The sequence below is a fragment of the Ambystoma mexicanum genome, chromosome 7p, assembly GCF_040938575.1.
Source record: "Ambystoma mexicanum isolate Mex_15411 chromosome 7p, UKY_AmexF1_1, whole genome shotgun sequence".
Taxonomy (NCBI): Eukaryota; Metazoa; Chordata; class Amphibia; order Caudata; family Ambystomatidae; genus Ambystoma; species Ambystoma mexicanum.
This window is the reverse complement of record NC_090939.1, coordinates 657,550,249-657,572,760: the sequence shown is the minus strand read 5'-3', so window position 1 is coordinate 657,572,760 and position 22,512 is coordinate 657,550,249. Positions and strand designations below refer to the sequence as shown.

Sequence of the window (22,512 nt, the reverse complement as noted above, 5' to 3'; positions counted from 1 at the left end):
ACACGAATGAAAGATGGCGGGCGCATCGAAACAATCTGACGCACATCACGCCTCACTCCAGCCAATCGGCGGACACTTTTTCAGACATACTTTTTGGTCGTTTTAAAGAAAACTACTGGACGGATTGGCACCAAATTTACAAAGCACGCGTTTGGTGAAAATGGTCCAGCGGTTTGGGCTGTAGGCGTGCGCAAAGTTTTTCCCCCATTCATTCTATGGGAAAAAAAAGATGTTTTGGGACCCCCCCAACCAAACATCACCAAACTTTGCAAAAAAATGCAGAGTGGCACAAATACTTTTTTTGCAAAGTCTGGTGAGGAATCGTCCAGGGGGAGCGAAGTTATAAGCTGCCCAAAAAGTGCTCTTCCTATGGGTTTAGCAACTTAACCATAACTACACAGCCACTACCGTGGCCGTCTAATTAGCAGAAATACCTGCACTATGGTGTGAATACCAGCCTAACATGGTACGCCTTGACTAATGATGGTCCTCACTGGGCATATGCTGGCAGTAGCTGGCAAATGGCCGGAGTGCCAAGGAATAAACAGGATGAGGGGGTGGATCTCTTGCCATCTACCCATCCACTAACTTGAATGAGCTACCCAAATCTGACACCGGTAATCCGTTGGAACACATTCAAGTGTATACTAAAAGCACTGATACCAGCAAACCTCCCTGGGGACTGGTAGACTCCACTGTGTGCTTACTGGAGGGAATCCTGTCCTCTTGAACCACTTCTACTTAGTTGTAACTACATAGCCCGTGGTCCTTAAGAACTACAGGTAGCATCTGGCTAGAAATGGCCTGCGTTTCCCTGAATTCTCCAAGCATTTAGGATCCAATACCGAGAAAAATGTCACCTGCCACCGTTTTTAATTTTATTTTTTCTTATGTTTGCTAATGAGTTCAACACCAATATTGGATAGTAATTTGGATAGTAATTTGAAAGATATTTTCATAAAAATTATAATTTCTGGTAGATACGTTAGATTTGGCGAATATTCATGATTCCTAGTGTTGAGCTGTGATGCAATCATTTGTGTGCATTAAACTTGTTTGCTTTTGCAAAAACAGAACTTAATTAAAAATGGCAAGATGGTAGTTATGGTCTGTTATCGGTGTCTGTCTGAAGAGAGGGAATTTATGACACACGTGTTGTTGTCTTGCAGAACTCTCCCTTGTTTAGGTTTGAAGAGTTTGGGCATTTTGGGATGGCCGTTTCACCCGGCGAGGACCTGAACGAAAAGGAGAACAACCACTTGCTGAATGCAGAAGCACTGATGGCGGCGTTTCATCAAACAGGAACCGAGAATCCCGATTCCACAATGGTATGCACTTGAATGATTGGCCTTCTGGTGCCTGCCAAGAACAGCACACCATTTACACGAGCGCTTCCTCCTTTCTGAAGCAAGCCTTTGTTTCAGAAAGAGAAAAATGCGCTATGTTTCCCCTTCTAATCATATTCGGATTGTTTTGTTCTTGGCTCTTTAACCCATTGCAGGACATGTTTATTGTAACAACTTGCTCCGTCCGTGCGCGCTTCCTTTACCGCAAATGTTCGTGAAATGTGGTCGTCAGTGCTCCTCAGGGATGGCCCCAGGGTTTGTGGCGGCCCTTTATTTGCATTGCAGAAAATGTCACAAAATTAGTATCCGTGGGGATGAAATGAACTCGTGTTAAATATCTGAAATGTAATATTACGGTTTTAGCAATATCGGGACTGAGTTTTATTTTAGCCTACCCAATGAGCTGAATCATTTGTTCAGATGGATACCTCAAAAGAAAGTACTGTGAGGAGGAAGAGCAAGACACAAAGTTATGAAGACCACCGGTAAGTAATCCAAACATACCTAATGTGACTGCAGGTTCCAAGGATGTAAGAGCAGGGATTGGCCCTATGCCAGACAGGGCAACCTGCTTTTTCTCCAGGTTAGTGCAATCGTAACAAACCCTACTTACTGGAAAGGCATTGAGGCAGTCTGAATGATCAATTCCCCAACACTTCAGATGTCATCAATAGGGCTCAAGTCCAGAAAATATGGTGGGGGATCATTAACATACGAACAGGCACTAAATGTATCCTAAAGTGAAATATGCAAAGTTAATTCAATTGGCCTTTCCTAAAGGAGGAAAATTCAAAATAGAAATGAGCATTCACTTTCATAAAATGAATCGTCAATACCCAAAGAAGAAACAAACAGATTGAGGATATCTTCCTTCAACACTGCTGGCAAAGTATAAATGTGTGCACCTTTTAACCCAAAAATCTATATTGAAATATTTTATGGAAAGCAGAATACCAATGCAAGACGTGGGCTTTGAAGACACTTCCATGTGGTTTTGTGGGTTCAAATCCTGGTGGGCGAAAACAAGCTTTTTTGCATGCTGTCCTCAAAAACACCCAAGGAAGATGGAGTTGGTACTGTGAAAAAAGTAGGCGGACGCTGTCAACCCACATGTAATCTCAACTTGCACCCTGAAAATCATCACAGGGCCAGGTAGAACCTCTTCAGTCCAGCAACTTATCTTCCCACATCCATGGACCATGGACCAACATCCATGGACCGGGTAAATCACAACAATCCTCTGATCCTTTCCCCTTCTCGCCACAACGTGTGGCTTTCAACAATACCCTGTTTTATAAATCAGACCTGAAAAGTACATACATCATAATTAAAGTTCGAGGGGATTGGGTCCTCCGACGTATTCCATATCTATGACAGGTAATGTCCACAGCTGTGCTGCTTCGGAAAATCTTTGGCGTCTGCGTCCTGCGTCGATGACGTCGATGCGCCGTCCCCGAGGACCTCTTCCGACGGCCGACGTCACCCTATGTGATAAGTAGGACGCACGACGCCCATAGCCTCAGTTCCGTTTTTTCCGCGAACGTGTTTGCTTCGTGAATCTCGGTACGCCTCGACTCGTTTGAGTTGCTGTTTTCTTTCTCGGTTCGTTGAACCTGTTCGGTTGGTGTGAAGACCTGTTTGTGGCGATGTCTTTCTCATCTTCGACCCGGCGTCCGGGCTTCAAGAACTGCGGGGACTGTGGGTCCAAGATGTCTGTCATGGACTCGCACAACGCCTGCCTCTGGTGCCTCGGGGAGGCCCACGATACGGACGACTGTGTCGACTGCCAGTCGCTCACTGCGAAGGCCTTGCGAGAACGCAAGAAGAAACTGTCGGTAGGTCGGGTGTCTAAGCCCCGGAAGTCGAGGTCTGCGGGGCTTTCGACCGATGACTCGAGGGGTGACTCTCTGCGTCGTCGTCGGAAGTCCGGTGGGTCTCCTTCCAGGAGACGGTCGCGCCACTCCTCCGCCTCTTCTAGGCATTCCAGGAAGCGCCGGCATAGGTCGCCTTCCCCGTCCTCTTCCGAGGACTCCGCCCGTCGGCGGGTCGCTTATCCCTCCATGCAAGCGACACCAGAGGAATGGGCTTCCTTCGGGAAGCAGATGCTAGCGATTCTGGAATCGCAGGGCACCGGTCCGTCTGCGCCTCCGAGTGGGGTCGGTCGGCACCGGTCGAGAGAAACCGCCTGTACGCCTTCGGGCACGGGTGGTCGGCACGGCTCGCGGGAGAGGTCCCGCTCGAACAAGGGTAGCGGTTCTCGCCTTGCCCGTTCCAGGTCCCGGTCCTCGACGCGCTCGATACCGCGTGATCCTGTGCCGTCTTCGAAGAAGACGTCGACGCCTGTGGCGCCGAAGTCGTGACGATTTCTCTCGAGGTTCCGTCTTCGAGGGGGTCGTCGACGCCGTTGGCGCCCAGGTTGTCGAGAGACACGCTCGGAGCTCCGGCTTCGAGGACTGTGTCGATGCCGCAGATGCTGGAGGCGTTGCAGCTGACGTAGACGCCTTTTCTGTCGACGCCGACTCGCTCGGCGCCCTCGACGCCTTTCGAGGCGGTGGTGTCAGAGAGGTCCCGTGGCACAGGGTTTGCCCCTAAAAAGGCTATGGCTAAGGTCCGGCACTGCTTTGGTCCGCAGAGGTCTTCCTCTCCCCGCCTGGAGTACATTTCAGAGGGTGATGAAGGCTCTGATGGCGGCCTGGTTCCGGTTCCGGATGCCCTTATCTCGGGCCATAGTCAGTTTGATGACCTGAGGCAGTCACTGCATGATGACAGTGGACTGGACACCTCTCAGGAGGTGGAGTTTTGTCTGCCAGAGCCTGGCACTCATGCCGATTCGTCATATCGGCGCCTTATGTCTCGGGTTACTGAGTACTTGGGTTGGTCAGCTCCCTCCTCGTTCAGGATGATCTCACGGACATCCTTGATCTCGATCCACCCACTGACCCGGTTTAGCCTTTTCATATGGCTTTGCAGAGAAGGGTGGCGGCGGCTTGGACTGCTCCGGAGAGTCTCCCGGCAGTTGGTAAGTCTTTGTCGCGAAAATACCGTCCAGCCAGTAGCGACCCCTGCTACTTGTCTAGGCACCCCACCCCGGAGAGTTTGGTGGTGCAGGCGTTGTATCCTACCATCCCTCCAGATAGGGACGACAAACGTTTTGACGGCTGGGCAAAGAAAGTGTTTTCTTCTGGGGGTATGGCGCTTCAGGCGGCCATCTCCATATGTGCCTTGTCTCGTTTCACACACACTCTGTGGAAGTGTGTTGCATTAGCGGCTGATCATATTCCCGAAGGGGACGAACGGGATGGTTTCTTTGCTATGGTTCAGGATGGCAAGGTTGCCATGTGTGAGGCCGTTCAGTCGGGTTTGGACTTGGCGGATTGTGTCAGCCGGTCGATGGCGGCGAGCACCGTAATGCGCAGGTTTGCGTGGTTGAGGAAGTCTGGGTTCGCTCCTGATGTGCAGTCCCGGCTCGTCAACATGCCCTTTGACGGTGAACACCTTTTTGGCAGCAAGGCTGACGAGAGCCTTGAGAGGTTGCAGACCTCCAAAGCTGCAGCGAAGTCGTTGGGCGCTGCAGTTCGCCAACCTCCGCCTTTTCATCCTAGGGGACAGCAATGGAGGGGAGGTTCCTTTCGCTATTACTCGTCCTTCAGTAAAGCGAGAGGAGCTAGCAGTCAAAGAGGCCATCGTAAGAGTGCCAGAGGTGGAAACAAAGGTACTCGAGGTGCCACGGCCGCTCAGGCATTTGCCTCTTTGCCCTCAGGCAATGCCGCAGCCGCTACCACTCAGTCATGAGGCCAGGTCCCATGGTTCGCCGGTTGGGGGAAGGCTGGCGCAGCATCTTGTAGAGTGGCAAGCCATTACTTCGGATGTGTGGGTTCTGGAGATCATAACCCACGGCTACTGTCTTCCTTTTCGGCAGAGGCCTCACGACAATCCACCAGTGAACCTCTCTTTGAAGAGTCCGGATCCGCTCCTTGCGCAGGAAATTAAAGCCCTGCTGGAGAAAGGCGCCATAGAACTGGTGCCTGTAGCGGAGAGGAACAAGGGATGGTATTCCCCTTATTTTTTGATTTCAAAGAAAGACGGGGGATTGAGATCCATCATGGACTTGCGCGGTTTGAACAAACTCCTCAGGAAGGACAAGTTCAAGATGGTGACTCTTTCTCAAGTCCTCCAGGCCCTTCAACCTCAGGACTGGTTGGTGACTCTCGACCTCAGGGATGCTTACTTCCATGTGCCGATCCATCCCAAGCACAAGAAGTACCTGAGGTTTGCGGTTGGCGACTCGCACTTTCAGTTTCGGGTCCTGCCGTTCGGATTGACCTCCGCCCCGAGGGTTTTCACCAAGCTCATGGTGGTGGTGGCAGCGCATCTTAGGAAAGGGGGGATTCACGTCTACCCCTACCTGGACGATTGGTTGATCAGGAGGAGCTCTCCCGAGCAAGTCCTGGATCATCTGTCCATCACCTGCCACTCCCTTCACAGGCTGGGCTTCTCCCTCAATTGAAAGAAGTCCTATTTGACACCAACGCAGCGGCTCCAGTACATCGGAGCAGTGCTCGACACGTCCCTGGGGCAGTGTTTTCCTTCTCAGTTGAGGGCTCTTCACATTCAGCAGATGGTGCACAAGTTTCAGTTTGCCCAGACTCTCCCAGCATCCTGCATTCTTCTGGTGCCAGAGGCTCGTCTGCGGATGAGATCTTTGCAGTGGGCACTGAAGCTGCAGTGGTCTCAGTCCTCCGGCAGGCTGTCGGACCCTGTTCTGGTGCCGCCCTCGGTAGCCCGGGACCTTCTGTGGTGGGCCGTCGAGGGCAATCTGATGAAGGGTGCCCCATTTTGGCTGCCCTGGGCGGAGGTGACTATCGTGACGGACGCATCCCTCACGGGATGGGGAGCTCATGCCAACGAGCTGACAGTCAGCGGTCGTTGGTCTCCGTCGGAGTCCAGACTCCATATCAATCTGTTGGAGCTGAGGGCCGTCAGGCTTGCCCTGAAGGCTTTTCTGCCGACTGTGCGCGGGAAGAGTGTCCTGATTCTGATGGACAACACGGTGGCCATGCACTACCTCAACAAAAAGGGGTGCGCAGGGTCACTTCCGCTGTGCAGGGAGGCGATGCAGCTCGAGTTCTGGGCCATCCAGCAGGAAGTTTCGATCTCGGCAGTTCGTCTGGCCGGAGACTACAACGAGACGGCGGACGCTCTGAGCAGGCAGAGCACGATCTCTCACGAGTGGGAGCTGGCTCAGGAGATTCTCCTGGAGATCTTCGTCCTTTGGGGGACCCCTCAAGTGGATCTCTTCGCCTCCAGTGTCAACCGGAAGTGCGAAAGGTTTTGCTCGCGGGAATTTCCTCCAAAAGGAGCCTTAGGAGACGCATTCGTGGTGGAGTGGTCATTCCCACTGCTGTACGCATTTCCTCCAGTCCCCGTCATCCTGCAAGTGTTGCGGAGGTTACAGAGGTTCGGTTCCCAGATTATCCTCATTGCTCCGGCGTGGGCCCAGAGGACGTGGTACCCGGACCTTCTAGACTTCTCCATCTGCCCTCCACGTCGTCTTCTCTACCGAGACGATCTGCTCTCACGGGAGGGGGGTCAGGTTCTCCATCCAAAGGTCAGATCCCTCAATCTTCATGCTTGGCTTCTGAAAGGTTGAGGTATAAGGATTGGGGACCTCCCTGAAGACGTGATGGAGGTGTTGCTCTCGGCCAGGCGGCCGGCAACAAAGTCTCTGTACCGTTGCCGTTGGAGAAAGTTCTGCGACTGGTGCAGAGTTCAGCATGTGGATCCTCTTGAATGCGACATTCCCATGGTTTTGTCTTTTTTGCTTTCTTTGGCCCACAGGGGCTTGCAAGTGGGGACCATTAAAGGTTACTTGGCGGCGCTGTCCATATTTAAGCGCTAGTCTGAAGAGTGTTCCTATTTTAAGATTCCTTTAATTTTGCAGTTTTTGAAAGGGCTCACTAATGTGTTCCCTCCGTCACCTTTTTTGGTGCCAGGTTGGGATTTGAACCTTGTTCTTAAGTTTCTTATGGGTGCTCCGTTTGAGCCTTTACATTCTTGCCCTTTGAGGCTGTTAACTCTGAAAACTGTGTTTTTAGTTGCGGTTACTTCCGCTCGCAGAGTGAGTGAGTTACAGGCACTTTCAGTTAAGCCACCCTTCACTGTGTTTCACAAGGACAGGGTTGTCCTTAGAGTTCGTCCTTCTTTTCTTCCGAAGGTGGTTTCCGAATTTCATTTGAGCCAGAAGGTTGTTCTTCTGGCGTTCTATCCTCCTCCACATCCTGGTAAGGAAGAGGAGAGGCTCCATAGGCTTGATCCTAGGAGAGCGTTGAGCTTTTATATCTCGCGCATGTCCCGGGTCAGAGTGGACGATCAACTTTTCATTGGTTACGCTGGAAAGCGTTTGGGACAAGCTGTGACGAAACAGACTTTGTCTCGTTGGATTATTTTAGCTATCTCCGAGTGTTACCGCTTGGCGGGTAAGGACCCTCCGGCTGGCTTGCGGGTCCATTCTACCATAGGAGTGGCTGCGTCTACTGCCCTGCAGAGGGGAGTTCCTATTCGTCACATCTGTGATGCAGCCACCTGGGCTTCAGTACATACTTTTGTACGTCACTATTCCCTCGATTCCATCAGAGGGCAAGATCGATCTGGCCTTTGGCAAGGCAGTTCTCTATTCCGCAATTTGATTGGGCATGCTAAATTTGTATTCTAAATTCTTTCCCACCTCCTTGCTTGGTACTGCTTTGGGAGTCTGTCATAGATATGGAATATGTCGGAGGACCCTATCCCCTCGAAGAAGAAGTTACTTTCTTACCTGGTAACGTTCTTTCGATGGGATGGTCCGACGACGTATTCCATATCGCTCCCTCCCTGCTTCCCCTCTGCAGAATTTCTTTTGCGATTGCAGCTTGCGTTCCCCAAGGCCTTGTGTGTCTGACTGGCAGAAAACTGGTGGCACACGTTCTGGGAAAAAAGTATAACTGAGGCTATGGGCGTCGTGCGTCCTACTTACCACATCGGGTGACGTTGGCCGTCGGAGGAGGTCCTTGGGGACGGCGCATCGACGTCATCGACGCAGGACGCAGACGCCAAAGATTTTCCGAAGCAGCACAGCTGTGGACATTACCTATCATAGATATGGAATACGTCATCCGACCATCCCATTGAAAGAACGTTACCAGGTAAGAAAGTAACTTGTTCTTCTCCAGCAATATAAGAATCCTTAGAGAAATATGTTAAATAGAAATACTACAAATGTTGAGTTATTGTCACCCCATCTTGCAGAGTACATATAACATATAACAGAATGCCATTCCCCCCAAAAAAAAATAGCTTGTAGGTTTTTTTCCCATACTAAATAATAAAAGATATTGTTTGATAAAGGTATGCTTTATATGATTCAAGTGAAACGTGACATTCTCCCCCCAAAAATCTATTTAACACACCAAATGCCAACATATGAATACTAACTGTGAGGCCCCATGGGTCAGATGGGATTCTGGGGAGGTTTGCGGGGGGTATTTGTCTCTAGAAACTCGTGACAAGGAGTTGGGAGAGTTGGGAGATGACAGCACGACCTCAGTACAACAAGTACAACGAAAAGCCCTGAGAGGTTGAGATATAAGGATTGGGACCCCCCCCCCCCCCGGGTGACATAATTGAGATGTTGCTTTTGGCCAGAAGGCCAGCAACAAAATCCTTGTACTGCTGTCATTGGAGCAAGTTCTGCAGCTGGTGCAGGGACAAGAAAGGGGACCCTTTTACATGCAGCAGACCTATGGTTTATCTTTCTTGTTACATGGCTAATCTGGGGCTCCAGGTTGGCACAATTAGAGGGTGTCTGGCTGCGCTATCTATTTTAAAGCACTCCTCTGAAGAGGTATCTTTCTTCAAAATGCAGCCAACGATACCATTTCTGAAGGGATTGACAAATGTGTTGCCTCCTGAGGGATTTACATATGCTTGACCCAAGGCGTGCACTTAGCTTCTACATTTCCAGGATGTCTAAGTTAAGACAGGATGATTAACTTTTTGTTGGCTACACAGTCAATAAGGTGGGTATGACGGTCACAAAACAAACCTTATCTAGCTTGATTATTTTAGGATTTTCTATAGATTAGCTGGAAAAGATCCTCCTGAGGGTCTGAGGGCTCATTGGACCAGGGGCATTGCTACTTCCTCTGCTTTACAGAGACAAGTACCAATTCAGGATATTTGTGCAGCGGCCACATGGTCCTCCGCTCACACATTTACAAAGCATTACTGCCTGGACTCTTCCTCAGGCCGGGACGGTGGGTTTGGGAAGGCGATGTTACATTCAGTACACACAAGCCAATAAGGAACTTCTAAATACTTACTCCCTCTTCCAGAAATGCAACACTGCTTTGAGAGTGTATCAAAAGATGAGGAATACGTAGGAGGACACAATCCATCTGAAGAACAAGTTACTTACCTGTAGTAACGTTCTTTCGATTGATTGTTCCTCCCATGTATTCCGCATTGCCCCTCCTTACCTACCCCGCAGTAGAATTTAATTGTTAATAGTTTGTTCTTTCAGGGTGAGTACCTGTCTTGCGTAAGGTACACACAAAAATAAAATTGGATGTACGCGTGAAAAACAGAACTGAAGCCAACGGTCTGTGTGCGCTATGATATGATTTGGCATTTATAACGCGCCTATACACACGTGTTTCGAGGCGCGACGAGACAAGGGAGGGGGAAACAGAGGGGAGATAGACAATGATCCTACTAGGCCAAGTGTCATTCAGATTGCGCAAGTGCATGGGAAGGGGGAAAGGGAAAAGTGGGTGGGGGAAGGGAGAGGGGAAAGTGCAGTACAGGGATAGTTGAATAAATAAGATAAATAAAAAAGGCCAGATGGTGGCAAGTGCAAGGTAAGAGCAGCATAATTGCTGGTGGGGGACTGTAGGGATCCAGAGTAACAGTCCCCAGGTGCAGGGGTTGCCAAGGAGGCAGTGCAGGTGTGCCTGGGCCGGAGATCAGAACGGGTGGCCAGGTAACCAGTGCAGTTTCAGCCAGGAATTCAGCAGGGCAGAGGGGGAGAGAATGCAGAAGCAAAGAGGAAGGTTTTGAGGTGCTTGCGGAACCGGAGATGGTTCTCCTCAAGTTTCAGGGAGGCAGGAAGGCTGTTCCAGAGGGAGGCCCCTGCTGAAGAGTGATCTACCACCAACTCGTTGCTTGGAGAAGCGACTGACCCTGAGGGAGTTTGAGGCGGATGAGCGAAGAGCTTGTGAAGGAAGATATTTGGGAAGAGAAGAGTTGAAGGTAATGCGGCCCCAGGCCCCAGTATGCCTTGTGGACAATGCAGAGGGTTTTGAACTTAATCCTCGCATCCACTGGGAGCTAGTGCAGAGATTTCAGTCTTGGAGAGATACGATCCCTGGGCTTGAGGCCAAGGACAAGTCTCGCAGTCCTGTTCTGGATAAGTTGCAGATGGCGCAGAGTAGAGACAGGAAGATTTAGATAGACGCTGTTACAATAGTCCAGCTTAGAGAGAACCAGGTGAGCTTCTGGGGGAAGGAGAGGAAAGGAAGACTACCTCTGAGGAGGTGTAGTTGGTAGTGTGACTTCTTAGAGACGTCAGAGATGTGAGGAGAGAAGGAGAGTGTGGAGTCGAAGATGACCCCAAGGTTTTTAGCCTTGCAGGTGGGAGCAGGAAGAGGGCCAAGAGAGGCCGGCCAGGGAGCTGCAGGGAAGGAGGGAGTGGGTGTGCCAGTGAGTAAAATCTCAGTCTTACTGGCATTGAGGCAGAGGTCATTGGCGGCACACCACTCCTGGATAGCAGACAGACAGTCAGAGATGAGGGAAGGAGAGAAGGAGGCCGAGGGTAGCCCGAAAATGAGCTGGGTATCATCTGCATAGCACTGAAAACTGGGGCAGGCGACGCGATGGGTAAGAGTGCCAGGTATTGGTTGAACAGCCAGGGAGAGAGGTTAGACCCCTGGGGGACACCAGAGGTAGAGAGAAAGATATCGGAGAGGAAGGACCCAAGGTGGACTTGGGAGGGTCGGTTGGAGAGGAAAGAGGTCAGCCACGCCAGACCCTGACCAGTGATTCACAGGTTTTCACATAGACAGATGAGCAGGGTGGCATCGTTGACAGTATCAAAGGCAGAAGAGAGATCAAGCAAGATGAGGACACATGGGGTGTTGGAGTCAAGGTTGGAGAGCAGGTCTTCACGGATGTTCAGGAGAGCAGTTTCCGTGCTTTTGGCAGCTCTGAAGCCAGACTGATGGTCATGGAGACAACCAACAGATTCAGTGTGGAGATTAAGCTGGGAGATGGCCAGTTTCTCTAGGAGCTTGCCCAGGAAGGGAGTGATGGAGATAGGGCGATAGTTAGCCGGGCAGGAGGGGTCGGCAGAGGGTTTCTTAAGAAGAGGGTGCACAAGGGAGGACTTCAGGGGGGATGGGAAGACTCCAGTGGCGAAGGAGTGATTGCAGAAATCAGCCAGGGCAGGAGCCAGGGACTCGATGTGATCCTTAATAGCTTTGGAGGAACAGGGGTGAACCTGTTTCGACGAGACTTTCATAGATCGAACTTGTCTAGAAACCTCGTCTGCAGAGAAAAGGGGAAAGGCAGAGAAGGAGAGGGGTGGCCGAAGAAGAGCCAGAAGAAGAGCAGGGAATGGAGGAAGGGAGGCGATAGGAGGAGAGTGAGGACAAGATATCCTGTGTTTTTGAAATGAAGTGAGAAGCCAGTGCCGTGCAGAGGGTCTGGGAAGGTACAGGAGAGGTAGAGACTGCAGCAGGATTGGCTAGTTCCTTGCAGATTTGAAAGAGTTCAGCCGAGTTGTTAGATGCCTCAGAGACACAGGCTTGGATATGAGCTCTCTTCTTGGTGAGGACAGAGAGCCGGTATCGCCTTTGCAGCAGGCAGCAGGCCAATTTGTCAGAGGTTGAACATGAAGCACGCCATTTCCTCTCGGCCACCCTGCACTTGCGTTTTAGGGTGACGAGATCCGGGTCATACCAGGAGTTACACTTGGCTTTGGGCTTCAGGCGGATTCTCATGACAAGGGAAAGGATATCAAGTGTATCAGATATAGAAGAGTGGAGCATGGAAGGGCTGTGTCAGGGTGAGAGTCAGCCAAAGGGGGAGGCGGGGGTGAGAAGGTGGTGGCGAAAGCCTCAACTGACACACGCTTCGTGGGTGGCAGTGATGGAGGTGGCTTGGCCTGGGGGGTAGGGAGGGTGAGGTGGGAGGATAGGAGAAAGTGATCACTCCAGGAGAGAGGAGTGGAGAGGGGGACAGAGAGTGGGAGGTCAGAGGAGATCAGAACATCGAGATTGTGCCCTGCGGAATGAGTCGGGCCAGAGGGGAGAATGGTGAGTGAGAGAGTCGCAGAGGTCGCGAAAGAGTCCAGAGGGGGGGACAGGAGGCATCCAGGTGGATGTTGAAGTCTCCAAGGAGGAGGAGTTGAGTAGTTGAGGCCAAGAGTGAGGATGAGAGGTCCGCCCACTCAGAGAGGAAGGAAGAAATCTGACCAGGTGGTCGATATACAGTAGCCACAGTAAGGGAATGACTAGGGGAGAGAGAGCCGGCAGGCGAGGCATTCAAAAGAGGAATAGGTTTGCGTAGGAGTGACGGAGGCAGGAATCCATTCTGGGAAGATGAGGGCTACACCCCCAACCGATCTCTTGGGCCTGGGCGCAGAGAGGATCTTGTAGCCATCAGGTAGGAGCGTGTCAAAGCTGGTGACAGAGCTGGCTGTGAATCATGTCTCAGTGAGACCGAGGACATTAAGGTCAAGTTCTTCAAGAAGACGGCAGATATCAGAGGAATGTTTGACAGCAGAGCAAGAGTTAAGAGTGGCAATGTGGAGAAGGTTGCCATCCTTGAAAGACTTCCGGGGAGGGGTACAGATCAGTGGTACGCCCTGCAGAGGTGTAGAAGGAGCCCGAGAGGGGGCAGAGAGGGAGGGGGGAGGCAAGGTAGCCGAGGAAACGGGAGGGCACAGCAGGAGAAGAAAGGAAGTTGATGAGGCGCGGGAAGCGTCTATCAAAGAGGTGGAGTTGGCCTGAGGGTCTTGGACCAGGACGGTTCCATTAGAGTAAACATTGATGACCTTCGATTAGTGGAAGGAGGCCAGGAAGACGTCCCAACGGGTGCCACCATTAATGGGAGAAGAGGAGAAAGGAGAGAGCACAGAGACCATATGACAAATCCATAAGTCAGGTGAAGGCACGCCAAAGAGCATGTCGGTGAGAGTTTCCTTGGAGGAGGCACTGGTGTAGGTGTCAGCGATAGGGAGGCCTGGGTTGGAGACCAGGATGTCCTTTTTAAACTTCTTCCTAACAGATTTAGTGAGGAGAGCAGGATAGTCGATAGAGAAGCAGTTTGAGAATATAGGAGAGACAAGAGAGCACCATAGAGTAGGTGGGAGAGGGGGAGACACTGGCGAGAGAGGACAGACAAGATAGCGAGTGGCAGTCAGGTTGCGCAATAGGACAGACTCTTAGGGTTAAAGAGCTTAGAATGCTCAACTTTAGAACCGGTGAGAAGCCACCTAAGTTTGAAAAGCCCTAGTTCTTCACAGCGCACAATAATATTGAATACAGAAGCAGTGCGTATTAGAGCAACATGTGCATGACTATATACCAGTGATGATGTCGACTTGGAGGCCCTCGAGGGACATAGAGTCAACAGGCAGTGCTCCCTGCTGTAAAACTATTCTGAAGCAGCTAAATCTGGATATGGATATATCAAAAGATGAGGAATACGTGGGAGGAACATCCAATCGAAAGACCGTTACCACGGGTAAGTACCTTGTTCTTCTAAGATGGGCACATCATCAGCAATGTTTATCGACACTCTTTTGCTCCTTTTCCTTATACAGGATAAAATAAGGAATGACTTAAAAATTATAGGGCAGTGCCACTAATCAACTCTGACCGGAAAATGTTCACAAACATTTTGGCCAATAGAATTGAGCTGTTTAAACATACATTAATCAATTCTGATCAGGTAGGGTATGCCAAGGCAAGAAATATAAATTACAGTGCTAGACTGTTTATGGATATCCTGCATGTAATTAACAAAAGGAACCAATTAAACAATAGTTAAATCACATCGGATGCTGAAAAATAATTTGATTGTGTGAAGTGGGACTATCTTTTTGTAGCACGTAGATGGCATGGCATTGGAAGTGGTTTCGTGCCCTTGGTTAAACTTTTATATTCTGACCCCAAAATGGCTAACTTTATGAATGGTCATTTCTCCCCTTTTCTTTGCAAAAGGTACCCTGACTAGGCTGTCTCTTATCTTCAATTAACTGTTGCTGGAACCTATTCAAATGAATAATGACATTCAAGGTATTGTGGTAAATCGGAAATTAAAATTGCAGCTTATGCAGATCACTTTGCAGATCACTTTGTGGGCCTGATTCACAGAAGCCTTTTATAATGGCACCATCCCATTGTGAAATGCTCAGTGAATCAGGCCCTTAGTCTTTTTGAAGAATCCAAGGGAACAACAAATCAACTTAATGGATACTTCTAAAACTTGTTCAGAGTTATCTAGGTATAAATTAAATAAGGGTGAATCAGGTTTGCTTCCCCTTATCCTTCTGTGTCTCAAACATGATTTAACAACTCAGGAATTAAGTGGTGTCCAGTTCTATTAATATTTAGGAATCTCTACTGCTTCCTTAATTGCATACATAATTAAATTGAATAAACAAACCCTTTTAGCAAGATTACGCAATGCTGTTGCTCTGTGGTCCCCATTATATTTGACATGGTGGGGCAGATTGGAATCCATTAAAATGATGTTTACCCCAGTGGTCCTATATTTACAAATGCTCCATATTCCCTTACAAGCATCCTTTTTCAAATCTATCAACATGATTTTTGGGGTCTCAAGAAAAAGAGAGAATCTTTCTCACGAAGATAAAGAACTCATATGAGGGTGGTTGAGTTAGATTTCCATAACCGAGCAAGCCCAGAATTGGTTTCTTCCAAATGAATATAATCATATACCCAAATGGTTGACAGTTGATAGTAAAGATACAGCATACATTTTCAATCGATGTAGACCAACTAGCGTATTCCAAAATGATATATTGGGCAATTTCATATTTAACGAAATTCCTTTTCTATCAAACAGATAAACCATTGGAAGCTCTTTCTCCATTTCTATGGTCTAATAAAAACATAACCATTAATGCTATACTTTTAGTATGGAAAATCTGGTTAAACAATGGAGCAAGATACATTAATCAAATTATAAACTGACCTAATATTCTTACTTCTGAGGAATATAAGGTGAAATTTGCTATTCCGGGATTTACATGTGATCATTCTATTAGTCTGATTAATGCCTGTTTATAGATTGTTTGAATGTGACTGGTATTGACAGACTTGCTATGCACCCTACTAGACTGCAATACATGGAGTCCCCTTATTCATTTAAAGTATGTCATTGTTCCGTAATATTGATTAAAGGAAGACCCTCAAACTATAAATGGTCTGCAAACACTTTATTATTGTGTTCATAGAGCGTTTCTAAGCCTGTTAAAATTATTTCAAGCTAAACACTCTGGTGATGATAATGCTGGTTGTGTCACGTGAAAACTGGCATATGTAATCGTGTTCTACAAGTGCTCTTTTTGGGAAAAATGTTGGTGTCCGATATGGAGGTTTCTTCTACAGATATTGAAATCCTCCATTGAATTATTGTTATTCCAATATATTATTAGGTAGTTTTGCGCTTCATTCAATGAAAAGGAATCCCTCCTATGTCATTTTTGACTCATTTATAGTAATCACAATCAGTTTGATAACCTCTAATTGGAAGGACTTCCAAAAGATTACAGTAAGTGGTTGGTGGAACAATATTTGCTGCACTCAAAGAATGAAGAAACGTATTACAAGTACACCCATTATTTCTATCAAATGTCAGAAGTGGCACTTCTTTATCAATTAGTAAGCACTAATTAGTCAATTTCAAATTGATGTAATTAACGTTTAGGTCTTTAATCTAACTGGAATGCTAATAGAAATGTCATACGCAGTCTTTTTATATTTATCTAGTATCACCACTTCCCAATGTCTTTTTCCCCTCTTCCTATTTTTATTTTTTATTGTCTTTATTTTTCGTAAGTATTTTGTTTAGTTTCAGATTTGATCAGATACTTATTAGGACCTCTTAATAAATCTAATGATTAGTTATTTAAAAGGTCATCGTAACCCATCGACAGGTTTCAATGGCTTAAGTTTATCCAGTACCCATTAACTGGAAAGCTATAATGTTGTTTTATGCTTAGGCATACAGTCTGCCACTATGGCAATTGGCTCTTGAAAAACACTTTTTTTGTGGTTAATCTCTTATTACATAATCTTTTACAACAGTGAATATCACTATAGGTAGATATATGTTTATACTAATGAAATATGTCACTGTTTGGATCTGAATAAAAATCAATACATTCAACATTAAAAAGTAAAAATAGACATCAGTACATCACTTAAACCTAGAGCTACCAACCACCATCAAAAGCACTTCAGTTTGTCAGGCGTAGTCTAGAATTTAAATAAAGCCATCAGCATAGTCCTCATCTGTCATTCAGTTTGAGATCGAAGACATGCGTCATCAATCTACAGTTCCTCAGGTTATTAAGAAGGTAGTTGGTGGTCCCTCTGTATCACTCAGATACAATAGTCACCCTGAAAGGTGACACAGCAGTAGGAGAGTTAAGTTGTTTTGTTGGAATTGTACGGATGGACCGAAAAAAAAAGTCTGAACTCACAATAAGTCAGAAAAATGCTACCACCAAAGATTCGAACATCAAAAGTTTGAACCTCGGTGGTAGCATGAATTGAAGGTAGGTTAAAAAAATATATATACACCGGGGCCTGCAGGGGTGTCTCCCGCAGCCTTCCTTTAAAAAAATAAAAATAAAAAAAGAAAAGGACTCAGCTTGTAAAAAGGACTCAGCTTGTAAAAAAGGTAAGTAGGGTTTGTTTATGTTGGGGGTGTGGGTGGGAGGTGGTGTGGTTGTGGGTGGGGGTTTGGTTGTGTTGGGGTTTTCAATGTGTGTTTACATGGGAAATGTACAAACCTTTTGTGGTTCGTACATTTGACAGGCAAACTTTTCCGTGGCAGGAAAATCAGCCGTGGTTGGATCACGTAGATCCGTTTTGTTAACGCAACATCTTTATGATAGCTCTTATCAGTCTCTATTAAATTGGCCAGTAAGGTATTCTTAACTAGCAATGTGCTTCATCCCAACTCCCTGCCAGCACAGTTCATTGTGCTCAAGGGCTCAATTTTCAGTAGTCCCCTACCAGAGGATGAGCACTCCGAATCTGGCTTTTGTAAGTTATGAAAAGAGGTGGTGATGTGCTCAACATTTTGCTGCAGCTATAACATAAGCCAACACTTATCCATGCATTCAGATTAATATTAAACTGTAAGTGCTTTGAAGCAGGCCTGAGGCCAACTAGGCTCTATAAAAAAACAATAAAATAAATGGTATTTAATAGGCACAATTGACACTCCCAATGTGTCTCCCAAATTTAATAAATGCAAAGTTTATCAATTGTGCTTAATGCAGAGACACCCCCAATTCTGCTGTAATAATGACTGTCACTACTAAATGTAAAGGAAGGATGCTGAGCTGAGTTGGGCCTTCTCTGATTCAGACTTGCAAGTGCACGCTTCTTTTGTACCAGAGCTTCAGTTATAATGATTTGGAAGGGATGTGTTAAAAACCTTAAATGGTTCAAACCATAGCACATGCCACCTTGAATACTTGTGCATGCGCTTGGATCCTTGCCACCTCTAAAAACAACATAGTAGATGTACTACTAACCAAGAATGTACAAAATCAGTGTGCCATTGCTGTAGTAATCCTATATCAATTTCATACAGGTAGTCAGTATATCACCAGGACTTAGTTGAACGCAATCCCATGAGATGCCAGAGACTAGTTCTCGATGTATTTGTTGCTATTGCATGGTTTTGAACAATGTGTGGGCGGAAAGGGCTTGAAGGCATAATTTTGTTGTGAAACTATGGTGAAAAATATATTTTGCTCCATCTGTTTTTAAAAATGTTTTGTATTGTATATTCCAGTAAACAGAAAAGAAATATGGCAGTGGTAAAATGTGATTTATGTCCAACTGCTTATATAAACTATAATAAATAAAAATAAAAATGATATGTCATTTTATAATAACCTATTGGGATGGGATGGAGGTTACGAAACTTGCAATTTGTGTTCCGTTTATCTCCCTTACATTTATACTGGGTGCATGTTTTCTAATGGGTCCCTCAACCCCTGCCATTTATCTATTAGCTATCTGTTTAATATGTGTACCATTAACAAGAAAAGTACTAAGAGAATGACTTCAGACAACATATTGATGTAATAGTTGGAATTGATTTATTTTGTTTTATTTTTTTTTACACCTTTTGCTTCCAGACCAGGGAGCAAATAAAGGAACGCCTCTGGAAGGACCATTTTGCAGAGTATGGTAGAAGTGTTTGTATGTTTCGCACGGAAAAGATCAGAAAACTAGTTGCCATGGGAATTCCCGAATCTTTGCGAGGAGAGCTCTGGCTTATCTTTTCAGGTAATGCTACTTTGTGCTTTGAGGAGTCTAGTCCTTATGCACAAATACAACAAAAGAGCACAAGCTCCTCGTGGCTCAGCTTTGTGTGATTTGTTGGTACAAGTACATCCCAGTTGAAGGATATGTATTGAATATTCCATGCTTGGGAACAATTCATTAGCTCATGACAGACAATTTACACAGGATCATTGTTGGTCAGAATTGGAGGTCAGTCCATAGATCTGGAAAATTCTGGTTTTAGTGTATCATGATAGCAATTGGTAAAGTAGCTTTAGGATGCCATCAGTTCTTGCTATTCATGTAGTGAGTGGCAATAGCACATTGATGTAGTTAAATGACAATTAATACATCTGAACCTAACTAGGAGAGGTGGAAATTGAGACTGGGCAGAAAGATTGAATAAACTTGCAGCTTCTTCCACCTATGTGTAGTGATGTCTGTTAGCATAGTACACCAGCAGTCAAGAAAATGAACCATAAATGGAAATCCAAGACTGAGTGTACACATTGCATGTATACATTAATTACAAATGGGAGTTATGAAATACAATTGGAGATTGGTGTAGATGTGAGTTTATATATATTTTTGAGGCTTGTGGATCTGCTTTAAGGTATATGGTTTGTTGCATAGCTCGCCATCTAGTGGAGTATTTTTCTCTGTTTTTTTCACAATTGAAAATGGGCATTGACATGGACTTTCCTGTGTCACTATCTCTACCCTGTGTGCATCGGCACCCTCACGCAACACTGTCCTCATAATGTTTTTTTCCACCATTGGTTGGTTGCATGTAAGTGGAGTAGAGAACAAAGCAGACACTTGATGTCTTCTCCCTGGCTTTTCGATCTCAATAATGTCTTCAGCGTTCAGCATCGGAGAGGCAGAGACTGAGTCTGAACATTGAGGCCAGCCACCTACCAGGCATACAGTAGGGATAGTGGGGAAAAACATTGCTATATCTCACTCGGATGCCTCTAAGTCCTGTTACCATAGTTTTCTTGGCTGCACTTGATTCAATGGGCCCTCCTCCCCTACCCAGGGAGAACACGGTTTAAATTCTGTCTGGAGTGCAGTTAAAAGTTCAGTTGTTAGACACACACAGTGTGTGTAATAATTGCCTTCCAAAGGGTCATGCTAAAACCAAGTGTCCAGCATGTCGGTGCTTTAAGCCCGAACCTTTTGAAGGGCAGAGTGAAGTGCTTGGAGCCCTATGCCATGCAGCCACAATCTGGGCTTGGCGAAACCTCCGCTTTGGCCGAGGTCATCCATGTCAAGCAAGTGCTGAGGTGGACCCCAGTCAGCCAGTAAAAGAGGTACCAAAAGGCAAAACCTCACAGTCCGCCCCAACTCCAAAGTACAGCCGTGGAGCCTCTCTATGGAGAAAACCTCTGGTGACCAACAGACTGTGCACTCGGAAAAACCCAAGCACAGAAACGTCTGAATGCACCCTGTCCAATGAGAGTGCTGAACATTTGAGGTCAACTCGAATATCTAGGGAGGCTAACCGGGCTAAGGTGTTGAGCGCTCGCAGTGCTGGCACTGACAAAAATAAACACCATATCCATGTCTGCAACATAATGAGAGGAAAGCCATTTCAGAGGAGGACATCACAGGATAAACCTTCTCTCCCACCCAAAAAAGAAATGTCATCAGACATGTAAAGATGCAATATCAACCCTCCTCTTAGCTATGCAAAAAAGGCCTTTTGGACTATTCAGCTTCAGAATGCGAAGGGAAGGGGATGATGAGGTGGTGGTCAGGTAAGAGGATCTTGCTGCCTAAAGCACACAGTCAGCCACTCAAACAAGTTTTAAACACTGATGATTCAAAGTGTAAGGAACTCATGGTGGCAACAGTAAAGACAGACACTAGTGATCACAGTTCAATGGTGTTTATTAAACTGTATAAATGGGTGAGAAAACGCCTCATCTAAACCTAAATCTAAGATGTGAGCATGCTACGACCATCAAATAATAAGGCAGTCCTAGTGGCGTCTTGTCAAATAAAAATGCCCTACACTAAAAAAAAAAAACGATTGCTAAACCTTACCGCTAAGTTACAAAATAATGTGGGATTAGGTTCAGAAAAGAAAAAAGTTCTCGAGAAATTAAAATCAGGATGGTATGACTGGGGTCTCCCTTCCCCACGTTCTTAGCACTGGACAAGGTGGGACTCATGAGCACAGCACACTTCTGGGCCTCGCCAGCACGAGTTGACAGTTTGTTTGCAAAATATCAGGGCCTTCTGTGGCCAAGTCTCTTTTACACAAAGTCTCTTGCCTCAGAAGATCTGATGTGTTACAATCAATAAAACAAAAGTTCCTTCAATAAATCTTCACAAGGTAATTTCTCTCCGCCTTTGGATCCAACCCCTTTTCCGGGCTCCGATCCTTCGTACAACGTTGGCCTCCCTCGGTTGGTTCACTACAGCCTTTCATACAAGTTATCAACAGCTTGTAATATTCAAGAGTCTTAATGTCTTTTTAAACAACCAGGCACTGCGGACAATCCTCAGCCGGGTTCACTCTTGTCGACACAATGTTCATGGGTGTATTCTTATTCACCTTTATTCGCAGGCATCCCTCAGCTGGGTTCACGTTTGCCAAACACACAGTTCACTTTGCTTTATAAATAAGCAGGATTCATTCTCCTTAGCTTTCCCCTTGTCATCACTCCGTCGGGTTCACATAGCCATTCTAACATATGATTTGCTCATTCTAACCAGAAAGCGGGGGTTTCCTTCCCCTGGCTTTCTTTCTGCATCCCTCTGTCAGGTTCACACTTGCCTGAGTTCCCAGGGTTCACAATTTCATCAGAAAGTGGGGTTCCCTTGCCCTAGATTTTCATGGCGTCCCTCTGTCGGGTTCACACTTGCCCACAGTTCACAATATTCACTTCAGACTACTTAGGTTCCCTTCTTACCTAAGTTCTGATCTCAGCCACTAGTCAGACTTTCGTTAAACCTCCCCTCCTCTCCCCTAGCCAGGCTACACACAGTTCTGTTAACATCTTACTTTGCTTTCCTTCTTGTCTGTGTCAGAGACTTTCGAATGTACAAGGGGTTTGATTCGACCCTTGTATGACCTCCAAAAGCCAGCCTCTCCTAAGGCCTTCTGGTACTGGTAGTTTCAACACAGGGGGACCAGCTAGAGTCCTTCGAATGAGCGCACACGTGGCACCTAACCACTCTCTAGCTGGTCCTTCACTGGACTTTCAAGTTTTCACATACAAGATCTTTGTTCAAAAGTTCATACAATGTTGTTGTTCGCAACCTTGGACTCAACACAGACCGGTTTGCTATCAGCTCTCCCCGACTCACTGGTCTTGCCACTGGAGTCGAGGACAGTACTACGGTAGCAAGCGTGCCTCCCTGCATTGGGTTATCAATGCGGAAGGCCCCCATGCACCATTGACATCTCTTACATCACACGCCAGCTGTAAATCCTGGTTTTATGGTTCTTTTCACAGAGGCTTTGTGGGTCTGGATTGAAAAGGGCAAGAGCACTTCCCTCCTTGTCGTCCTCTAAGGTCTCGCTGCCTTTCTTTTCCATTTGAACTACCGTCCGGAATAGC

At 46.8% G+C, this 22,512-nt stretch overlaps 1 protein-coding gene across 3 annotated transcripts in view; it reads left to right on the top strand.

The window, feature by feature from the left end:
• TBC1D8 (TBC1 domain family member 8) overlaps nt 1-22,512 on the top strand; it is a 1,594,530-nt gene that overhangs the window by 713,105 nt on the left and 858,913 nt on the right. For all 3 annotated transcript variants that reach the window (XM_069636713.1, XM_069636714.1, XM_069636711.1), the window contains exons 8-9: nt 1,170-1,328; nt 18,793-18,943. In XM_069636713.1, coding sequence (XP_069492814.1) covers nt 1,170-1,328; nt 18,793-18,943 — 310 coding nt within the window. The remainder of the gene's footprint in view (nt 1-1,169; nt 1,329-18,792; nt 18,944-22,512) is intronic.